The sequence below is a fragment of the Hyperolius riggenbachi genome, chromosome 8 (assembly GCF_040937935.1).
Source record: "Hyperolius riggenbachi isolate aHypRig1 chromosome 8, aHypRig1.pri, whole genome shotgun sequence".
Taxonomy (NCBI): domain Eukaryota; kingdom Metazoa; phylum Chordata; class Amphibia; order Anura; family Hyperoliidae; genus Hyperolius; species Hyperolius riggenbachi.
This window is the reverse complement of record NC_090653.1, coordinates 158,188,874-158,200,391: the sequence shown is the minus strand read 5'-3', so window position 1 is coordinate 158,200,391 and position 11,518 is coordinate 158,188,874. Positions and strand designations below refer to the sequence as shown.

Sequence of the window (11,518 nt, the reverse complement as noted above, 5' to 3'; positions counted from 1 at the left end):
ATGACTATATACTGTACAGGGAATGGAAATAGTTCTGCAAACAGATATGAGGCAACACATAAAATTCTGCACATTCATAGTAATTGGTACTGCTGCAGTGAAGTAACCACAGTTGTGTCGCAGCTTATTTAGATGCTGTAGGTCTGATAAGCTTGCAAGACCAGGTTAACCTGCTCGTCTTCCTTGTAGCTTCAGGAAGCTGGAGGGAAAGTTTCATGCTTGGAGAAGGAAGTGCTGTGGGAGTGAATGCAGGGTGACATCACATAATATAAAGTCAAAGCCTGTATCATGTTCAGAGTCTGAGCAAAGTGAGTAGAGCCCAGCAGCTATGAAAGAGTCTCTGTATCTCAGTGTCGGTGTCCAGGCTGTCACTGCAGGTAGTTGTTTGATAGAAATCTAAGTCTTAGCAATGCATATCTTCTTTAACCAATGCAGAGGATATTTGTTATTGTTGCAAATAATTAATTACGCTTTCTCTCCAATACATCGTAGGAAGTTTCCTTCTGGCTATACAGCATTACAGCACAGCTGCAGCTGCACCCATTATTCCTCCTTCTGCCCTAGGCATCCTGCTTCTGATCCTAGCTGCTGTCTTGGCATATACAGGTATGTACACATTTACAATTCCTCTTACTCTGTGTGAGCGGGGATCTTGTAGTCATTGTAAAATGTGATTATGTCTGCATAAATGCAACAGATCCCAAATCATTATATACAGGAACTTGTTTGCACTTTATGTCTTTACGCTTAAGTGATGTGAATTTTGTAATGGATGAATATGATTATTAACAGTTAACAGAATAGCTGGAATGATGCAATTGATATATCACTGCTTACATATATGAACAACTAGAGGATAAGCATTGCAACTTGGGCTTGTGATTTCTACAAACTAAGATCTATTTTATAGAAACTGTAGAAAGCTTTCCTGAGTCTGCTACTAAAAAGTCACTGTAATCATCTATGTTATGGGTTTATGTAAAAGACTGGTTGCTAAGATTGTGGGTAAGTATTACACTGGTGGGTGGGGGGCAAATCTCTGAATGCACAGCTGATCTGTACATCAGTAAAGCCTTGCACACACATCTAATTTTGATTGGCCAATGACTGGCCAATTTTACCACTTTCATATAGTATAACAGGTTAAGGCTGGTTTCACAGTGGGACATTAAAGTCCCACGTTAGAGCAGCCAGTAACGCAGCCTAACTCACAGCACTGTAAAATCAATGTGCTGTTCACAGTGCACAGGTTGCGTTAGGGTATAACGCTGCAAGTTAAATGAAAGTGCAGCATGCTGTACGTTATACCCCTATAGAGCTGCGTTAGACTGCTTCCACATGCTCAGTGACTAGCCACATGGCTAATTAATATTCACTGCACTGTGGTGACTCCTGGTGGGACTCGTAGTGTTGTCCAGATCATGAACCGGATTCATTTGATCCGGATCTTTTTGTGAATCGAAACATCTGGATCATCACAGTGAAAGATTCGGTTCACAGTGGATGTCTGTCTGGTAGAAACAGGAACATACAGAATGTACAGTGCAGGGAAAGTCTTGTCCTGCTAGTCATTTCACCCCCAGTCTGCTTCCCTAGTAAAATGATTCAAATGATTCGGTTCAAAGATCCGGATCTTTTCAATGATCTGATTTGAATGATCCGAATCCTTAAAAAGATCCGGTCTTCCCATCACTATCCTGGAGCGGCTGCTTTGAGAGCTGCATAATGCGGCTCTATCTGACGTCCAACTTCAACACCACCACGCGTTGCATTAGGGGCACGTTATGCGATCTTAACGTCCCCTAAAATGCAACGTCTTGCTGTGAAACTAGCCTAACTACAGAAAATAATCATTTTACATTCCCGCTCACTCACTTTCACAAAACTTTAAGATAATGTAGTATTTTCACAAAAAGTTCACTAAAAATATTGTTTCATTTGTTGTCTGCCCTGTCCAAGTAAAGTAATGTCGGAGCAGCTAACGTTAGCTTTGTAAAAGCAGACAAAATGAACCAAAAGTTAAATTGTCACCTATCACATCACTTATAACAGCTTTGGGAATTATTAAAGCGAACCTGAACTCAGAACTTCCTTTCTGCTCTAAAAGATACACTACAGCATAATAACCTTTCAAGAAATAAATCTGCTGTGTGTCCACTTCCTGCTTTAATGGAAGCAGACATAGGGTTAACATCCTGTGTTTGCTAATTAGCTGCTCTGTATGCCATGGCAGGGGAGATACCTGAGCTGACACAGCTGAAAGATCAAATTACAGTGGTGATTAGGCACAGGTGAGGGGGAATTAGACAGGTAAAACTTGCTAAATACATACAAGGTGTATTTCTGTATGTTTTCCTTCTGTCTTGTGCAAAAGTTCAGGTCCACTTTAAGGACTTAATCACATGATCAGTAGCTGAATTATGACTAATAGATCAGCTAACATCCTCTCATGACCCCATTTATATGTTCTGTTTCACTTATGGCATCTTAATGACGTATTTATGCTTGCAAAAAAAGTATGTATCCCCTTTTGATGTTGCATGTATATAGCTGTCTGTTCCAACATCTTGTAAGCAAAAAAAGAATGAAGTCTGAAGAAGGCTGCACAGCCAAAAGCTTACTCTTATTCTTTTAAGTTAGCCAGTAAATGTCAACATCCTTATTCAAAACGTCTTGCTTTTACTTATGGCTAACATGGTACAATACATACCATGCCAATAATACTGCATGTACAGTATATATAAATATATCCAAGGGCAACATAAAAGCTTGGCAGATGAGTTTTTTTATCCCTAGGTCTGTAAAAAGGACACAAGGACATGATCTACACGCACAAGAATGCACATATTACCACAGTGTAGAAGGGGACATTTACAGTGAAAGTAGTGAAAATTACTACAGGAAGTAGTTATGGCTGAGATTATTGGGAGAAAATGATGTATAGTTACCTGGGGCTTCTTCCAACCCCCTGTAGTCCATCCTCTACGTTGACCCACTCCTGATCCGAACCGTTATGACACTATGCCATTACTATGTTCCTTATATGTACTGTGGGGATGTCATGAAAAGTAATTTAGTTGTGTTACACAATGACAATAGAGTGTTTGAATCTTGACTACTGAGCATGTGCAGTCCAGGATGTGCGCACCGCTTGAATGTGCTCCCACAGCCTGAAGTGTTCTGCGCATGCGCAGTTCATTAAGACAGTAACTGCGAGAGCGAGAAGGTGGAGGCACATGGCCCGGAACCGCACATGCGCAGTGGCCTGCAACTCAATTTGTATAAATAAAATCAGTTGGGCACTTTTACTTATTGTTCACTGTCATCTTAGATTGCATCACATGACAGTTTTACCATTTTGTTCAGCACTGAAATGCAGTGTTCTCCCCAGGATCTTTTAGCCGGGTGCTCCACCCAGCTAGATTTGGTGACCACCCGGCTGTCATCGGCTCACCACCTTTACCTCCTCCTATGCTGTAAGCAGAGTTGCCCTGCATTTTCATCTCGCCCCACCCGGCTGCTTTTTCATGCCACCCAGCTGGAAAAAAATTCTGGGGAGAACACTGGAAATGTTTTCACTATTATTCATATGGTGCATGAGAAATGTTTTTCAGTTTCTGTTATCATTTATTTTTTAGGGGTGCGGAAGATTCAAGGCGATGCTTCGTTATGGGTCTCATTCTTTTGGACGGTGTCAGCCATGTGGTGTGGTACTGGAGTCAACCTGCTACTCAAAGGAAATGATGTCATTTCTATTTTTGATATGAAGAATGCTATGGTCCCTGGTCTCATAGCATTTTTCCTGGGGCTGCTTATTATTGGTATAATTGGGTTGCTTGAAAAGGAAGCTGTTTTAGCTTTAATGGCTATTGCATTCTCTCTCTCAAATATTCATGAAATTGTTCTATTCTATAACAACAAAGTAGGCTCCTCGGCAGTTGCATGCAATTATCTCATAATTACTTTAGCTGGCTTATACTTTTCTAGTGGAAGGATTCTGTATAGTCTCAGTAAAGGGCAGGTTATGTTGCCTGGCACAGACTGCAGCACTAATAAAGAACAAGATGCCTCTCAGGGTTCATGTAGTGCTCCATGTAAGGCAGTATATTTGATCCTTAATATGGTAGCCTCTAGTGTCTTTGGCTGTAGGCTTCTAGGAATTACAAGCAGTCTGTTTGTTGGTCAGGTGGCATGGCTGTGGACAGCAGCTGTTTATCAGACAGGCATATGTATAATGCTATATCGTTCTTACCACATGCTAGATGCCACACATCTGGCACTCTTTTCTATCCTGAGATATGCTGAAGGATACTCATTACTGTATCAGGTCTTAAATGTCAACGAGTTCAGTTATCCTCTTCCATTTTTTGTAGTGTTTGCTATACTACTTTTCATCCTTTCACTGTTTACTAGTATTCGAAATCTTGCTCAGTCAGCCTATCTACTTTTTTATGTTTCCTACTGCATTGCGTTGGCTTGTAGTCCTCATGGGTTTTTTCAAGGAGGATCCCAAGGAGTCAATATTGCAATCTATATTGTGTCAGCAGTTATGTTGCTGGTTAGCCTGTACAATTCCAAGTCATCCACAAAGATCCCCACTGGAGAGGGCATCATCAGGAAGCTGTTTCTAAGCAACAAACATTTTAAACTTCACCAAGGGAAAGATGTATATGAGCCCTTCCTTGGCTTTTCCAAGTATGGAGATGCTGAGGCCTTGGCTTACGCATGCAGTGTTTTAGCTGTTTTTGCCATGACAATGCCAGGCCACCCTGATAATCCCTTGGTGACAGTTGTATTGCCGTGGGTTGTTGCTGCTGGAGGGATTTATAATCTTATTTGTGGTTCAGTTGCTTTTTCCTGTGGTAAGACTCTTGAGAGTAGTGCCTTCATCCTATATGGAGTAATGTGGGTTATTTGGGGCATTTTCAGATACAGCGGCATCTATGGTACTAGCAGAGGCTTTAACACTGCAGTAGGCATCATATGTTTCATGCTCTTTAATACTTTTATTATTTTCAGCACACTTTTCCTGACAAAAGCCTGGTTTGTGTACTCTCTCACTTTCCAGCTAATCCTTATCAGCTTTCTGCTTGATTCAGTCAATGCTCTCCCAGTGGGCTATGACATTGCTGTTAGCATTATCTTTGGGCTTGTTGGTTTCTACTGCTTCTTTGCAGCACTATTTAACAGCACCATTGAGGCTCCCCAAATACCACTTGGCAGCCCCTTAATCAAAATTAGTGGCTTTTCTAATGACAAATCTAAGTGCCCTCATCTGATTGCATCTAAGACCAGCTCTGTGAGAAAAATAGCAGGTAAGTTACAAAAATATAATGAAAAACTTTCTTAAATCTTTTTTTTTTTTTTTTAAAGATTTGTTGTGTGGCGCCTAACTAAAAAGATGGAAATGTGCCAATAGATAATTATAGAGGTTTTCTCCATTTTTCCTCTGTAGTTATTAAGCCATTAAGACAGATCTCTCTTTGTACACATACATGGCCCTATCTTAGCTTTCAACAGTTGAATCTTGAAAGTCTTCACATTAGAGACAGAAGCAAGCATTTCTGACTGCTGAAAGTGCTCATTGTTGAACACAGAGATGTTACAAATTGGCAAATATTTGTGCGAATGTTGGCTCATGGTCTTTTTCCTACGCTAAAAAGAGTTCTGCAATCTCACTGGCCATACACCATGGCTACCTGTTGGTCAAACTGAAGGTAATATGGTGGTGGCATGTCTTGGCAAGGCACTGGCAAGGAAGGGCATATATCACACCACATGCAATGCCAAGTAAGGAATCTGTCCATCTGTTGCCAGCCTTTGTGACCTCAATTAAAGCTACATACAGACTTATTTATTTTTTATCTTCAATGGCCATTAGGGATTGATATGGGCAGTTCTTTAATGTGAACCTAAAGGCCCATACACACGTCGGATTTCCGTGAACGACGGGTCGTTTGAACGTCCCGTCGTTCAGTCGTTCGCCCGCTAAATCGGGCGTGTGTATGGGCTGATGGTGTAATGGTTAAAGGCTCTGCCTCTGACACAGGAGATCAGGGTTCGAATATCGGCTCTGCCTGTTCAGTAAGCCAGCACTAATTCAGTAGGAGACCTTTGGCAAGTCTCCCTTACACTGCTACTGCCAATAGAGCGCGCCCTAGTGGCTGCTGCTCTGCTCTGGCGCTTTGAGTCCGCAAGGAGAAAAGCGCAATATAAATGTTATTTGTCTTGTCTTGTCTTGTGTGTACAGACTGTCATTCGCTTGATAAGAGTGACTTTGAGCGATCCGCCGGGCTCACTCTCACTCAAACTCACTCTTATCAAGCGAACGACAGTCTGTACACACGGCCGATTTAGCGGGCGAACGACTGAACGACAGGACGTTCAAACGACCCGTCGTTCACGGAAATCTGACGTGTGTATGGGCCTTAAGGCTAACCTTGGGTCAAAAATCAGATACTTATCTAATAAGAGGTGAACCTCGGGATCCTGTAGAGGCTTCCTGTGTCCTTCTTGCCCTTACCGCCACTTCCCGGGACCTCTAGATATTAATATTCATGTATTTAATATTTAAATAATATATACCACTTAAAGACATGATTTAAAAAATGTAAAAAAAAAATTATCCTAAGACGTTGGTAGTAAAATTTCTGTACCAACAAGCACCTGTAGTTTCAGTACTGGACTGAACTCAACTTCAGCCATAAACAAATGGTATTTCATCCCGACCCCTTGCAACAGCCCTGTGTGACATTAACATGAAAAGTGATATCTGCTATGTATCTAATCATCAAAAGTAGTGGTCAGGTCACATAGTTGGTCTGTGTCCCCATAGATGGAAGCACATATGAGCACAGTACAAACTGATAAAGTGATAACCTGGCTGACAGATCTTTTATCTAATAGAGGTGTGCTTAGTCTCTGGTGTTAAGATTCAGCCTTTTTTTTTAGAAATTATGAAAGATGTATTTTTTTCTGTTTCATCCTTTTTAGAAATGATGAAGAATGGAGGGATTTGTGGCATTCCAACTGACACCGTCTATGTCCTGGTGGCAGCCTGCAATCAGCCGGAAGCAGTGGAGAGAGCCTACAAGTATGTATCGTTATTACAATGGGAGGTTATTATGTGTTCCTGGAGGATATCAACGAGCAGTCCAGTGGTCATTGCATGTACTCGTGGCATTCAATGAAAGACATTCTCTGGCTTTCCTGGGAGGTACATATATCTCATGGCGTTATACATGAAACAGCAAGGAACATCTTGGATAACAGCTCATTACAGTATACATCTACAGCTCAGGTGTCAAACACAAGGCTTTTGGGCCAAATGCGGCTCCTCTTACCTTTCTATGTGGACCTCGAGAGCTTCGAATGTCCATCATTGTAAGCAGTAAAAGAACAGAAGCATACTGCCTTCCTGTCCAGAAGAACACAGTGACTGTGTTTCTGATTGAAACATTGTCAGTTTGAGCCAGGGTGCAGCATCAGCATGAGGCCCCTTCCTGGGATACAGACCCCCCGATCCTCCCAATGGCATACAGTCAAGGAAAAGTATGCTACATTGTTCTGCATTGTGCAGTAAATGCCTTGCATGCAGACCACACCACAACAGCCGCACTTTGAAAGTCTTATTGCTTTTGCATATCAGCGTGACTTTCTGCGATACTATGTGACCTTTATGACACACCGCAATGGCTGACTATGAACCTAGCTTTACAGTATATCTCTCATAAAATGTATCATAGGTCTTGTTTAGCACTTCGCTGCTGTGCTAAAAACTCATAACTTTTACATAAGGTTTATAAGTAGTAAAAATTTGGGCACATAAATAATTGATGTGATTGTTTGATAATCACTTCACTTTTCTCTATAGGACAAAACGCCAAGCTCAAGACCGACCCATGTCCTTGTGGATTTCCGACTTACAGCAGTTAGAGCCTGCAAAGCATTTATTCAGTCCGCTATTATGGGACTTCATGGAAGCTGCCTGGCCATCATCCATCAGTCTGGTGATCCCAAGAGGTAATGCTAATCATTTCTCCTTGCAACATGTATAGTTCATTTACGCATTTTACTTCTTTTCTATGGCTTAATGTGACTACGTAGGACAAAATGTAATGTATTAATTATGATTCCAACACAGGGCCATGGCTGGATGTCCTGGGTGCTAAGGAATCTTCACAATACATAGGCACTCCTCAAAGTATTGCCATACGGATTCCAGACTGCACAGTGACTACACATTTAATTGATATGGTAAAAAAAATGTTGCTTATTCAAATAATAACAGCTTTTCAATATGACCCTTTTTAATTAATTTCTGGAATTAATATTAATATTGACTAAAGGATACATCAAACATGCAGCCACTGAAATAAGGAGTATACTGTATATATACAATGCCTTAGTTATAAAATAATTTTTACATTTTCTGTTGTGCCAAATAAGTTTGTATTTTACATTATCTCATGATGATTTTTAGAAAGTCAGTACTTGTCTTACACCGCTTATTTATTTATGTTTACCATTTTGGCTGCCTCCTATCTAGTTTTTACACTTTAGAGTCTACTTACAACTAACTTCCATCCCACTACCTTGGCTGTTTATTTTACCATAAAAGCACAGAGATTCAAATAAATTGTATAAGAGAAACATTTCTTATTTTCTGTAGGTGGGCCCAATAGCAGTCACTTCAGCTAATCCGTCTGGAGAAGCAGATACAACCCATCACAATCAAGTCTATGCCAAATTAGGAGACAAGGTAAACTTTTAGTGCTTATTCAACAACATACTTTTAATTAGTAGATACGAAATTAATTTGTAATTGCAGCAAACTCTGTATGTAAGTGCTTTCTAAAGACATTTTTAATTTCAGGTTGATGGAGTGCTGTGTGATGGGGCGTCCCCAGAAAATACTGCTTCCACTGTTGTTGACTGTACGAAAATTGAAACTGGAAACATTGCATTCTTTAGAGTAGGCATTGTTCCCAAATCTCAGGTAAATAAGACCAAATAATTCTTTCTTGCTATGAAACACACACAAAATCACACATAGTTTTTTAAAATATACAATGATGTTGTTCACAGAAATGCAAAATGAGACATACAATAGTTGTAAATGTAGTTGTTATAGAAATAGCGCTGCGTAATATGTTGGCGCTTTATAAATACAATAAATAAATAAAATACTTAGAATCTGTAACTGAAAAAAACCCTTTGGGGAATACTCACTTTTGCTGGTACCCTTTTTACTAGCTGTAAAAATAGAGGTTACACTGGGGAATATAGCAGAATATCAGTATTATAAACAATATTTTACAGCATATTCTGGTGCCCATTTTACTAAATGATAAGTTGAATATCGTTTATATCTGGTGCTTTTTTAACAGGAGCCATTATTATATGCATGCACTTAGAACACATTAGAACAATAAATAACTGAACTGAACTTTATGGATCTCTGCCTGCCACCTAGAAGCTCATATTTCCAGTGTCACTTTTATGTTTGTTTTGTATCAATATTAGTGGAAAAGTGGACAAATATTTTTGTTTTTTTCTACTACTTTTACACTACTTTTTACATTAATAAGCCTCTGTTACATTAAGTTAAGTCTTTCTTTGTGTCTTAATTTGTTTTTAATTACTGTATTTCATCATTAATACAGAGTTTATGATATGTATATAGAGTATAGTGGGGTACTGATTTTTTAGCTAGGCCGATTTATAACATTGAGTCTCAAGCAACCAGAAAGCCCATTTTTCAGGCATTAGACGATCCCCATCGGTGCTGGATAATGGGGGTTTTACTGTAAAATGTTTGCTAATGTTTGATAATGAGATATTCCTTTAGGTAGCTACTATAAAATTTGTAATGCATTCATTTCTGTTCTGGTTTTAGGTTTTACAAATATTAAGCCATGTTCAGGAGAAACACAGGCACGGTCATGTCAATGCTGCCTACATTGGTTCCACTGAAGACATCACAGAACAGCTAGATAACTCCTGTGAGCGTGAGCTGCAGAACCAGCAGCAGAACCCCATCACCCAAGATAATGGAGCAAATGCATATGTTAATAATGGGTTCAAGATGAATGAAGACTGATCATGTCCAGAAAATCATATTTTAAAGGTGGCCATACACTGGTCGATTTGCCATCAGTTCGACCAACAGATAGATCCCTCTCTGATTGAATCTGATCAGAGAGGGATCGTATGGCTGCCTTTACTGCAAACAGATTGTGAATCGATTTCAGCATGAAACCAATCACAATCTGGGGTGGTGCTGCCACTGAAGCCCTCCCCCCCCCCCTGAATACATTACCTGATCAGGCCAGCGCAAGTCCCCCGGTCTCTGCTGTCTTCTTCTCCGCTGGGTTCCGGACCGGCAGGCTTCAATTCTTTCTGTCCGGGGAAGTTTAAACAGAGGGCAGTCTACTGTGTAAACTTCCTGCCGGGACAGGAAGATCAGTGAAGCTGCAGCCCTGGAGCCCAGCAGAGAAGAGACAGCGGTGACCAGGGGGACTCGCGCCGGCCGGAGCAGGTAATGTATTGCCGCTGTATTGCGTCGGTCGTCAGGCATTCTAACAACGCTATCGACGCACTCTCGACCCGCCGGCGATCGAGCAAAATCTTCTGCACGGACGGAACGACGGGAATCGGCGGGAACGATTGATTTCGGACGGAAATTGATCGTTCTGGCAGCGTTTGCGCAACAATTTCACAAGCAGATTCGATCACAGTGATCGAATCTGCTGTATATCGGCGGAAAAATCATTAGGAGTATGGGCCCCTTAAATAAATTGTTTTATAATTTGTTTAGTTAAATAAATAATATGTTTTTGTGTACCTATTTATACTTATTAGTACATGTGTTTGCTATTTTTATAAATAAAATATTAAATTATTTTTTTATACATTTTTGTCTTACAGTTTCTCATTGATAATTCAGTAAACAGATTTTTCAAAGTAATTTATACTTACCGTAATACACATTTCAATGTTCTTTTACCAAAGAGCTTATAATTGAAATGATATTATAGTTATTCCTTAAAGAGAACCCAAGGTGGGTTTGAAGAATATTATCTGCATACAGAGGCTGGATCGGCCTATACAGCCCAGCCTTTGTTGCTATCCCAAACCCCCCTAAGGTCCCCCTGCACTCTTCAATCCCTCATAAATCACAGCCACGCTGCTGACAAACAGCTTGTCAGAGCTGGCTGTGTTTATCTCTATAGTCTCAGTCTGCTGCTCTCCCCGGCTCCTGCAAAACTCCAGTCCCCGCCTGCATCCCTTCCCTCCCTGCTGATTGGAGGGAAGGGACGGGGGCAGGGACTGGAGCTATGCAGGAGGCGGGGGAGCAGCTGAGACTGACACTACAGATGTAAACACAGCCTCACAGCATGGCTGTGATTTATGAGGGATTGCAGAGTGCAGGGGGGCCTTAGTGGGGTTTGGGATAGCAACAGAGGCTGGGTTGTATAGGCAGATCCAGCCTCTGTATGCAGATAACATTCTTTAA

The 11,518-nt window shown here is 40.8% G+C and overlaps 1 protein-coding gene across 1 annotated transcript; it reads left to right on the top strand.

The window, feature by feature from the left end:
• The first annotated feature begins 279 nt into the window (after positions 1 to 279).
• LOC137528361 (uncharacterized) lies at positions 280 to 10,860 on the top strand. The gene is made up of 9 exons (XM_068249652.1): positions 280 to 377; positions 493 to 606; positions 3,639 to 5,315; positions 6,994 to 7,093; positions 7,874 to 8,022; positions 8,144 to 8,256; positions 8,672 to 8,761; positions 8,876 to 8,998; positions 9,899 to 10,860. The coding sequence occupies exons 1-9, from the start codon at positions 329 to 331 to the stop codon at positions 10,100 to 10,102; spliced, it is 2,619 nt and encodes an 872-aa protein (XP_068105753.1). The 5' UTR covers positions 280 to 328; the 3' UTR covers positions 10,103 to 10,860.
• The last annotated feature ends 658 nt before the right edge of the window (positions 10,861 to 11,518 follow it).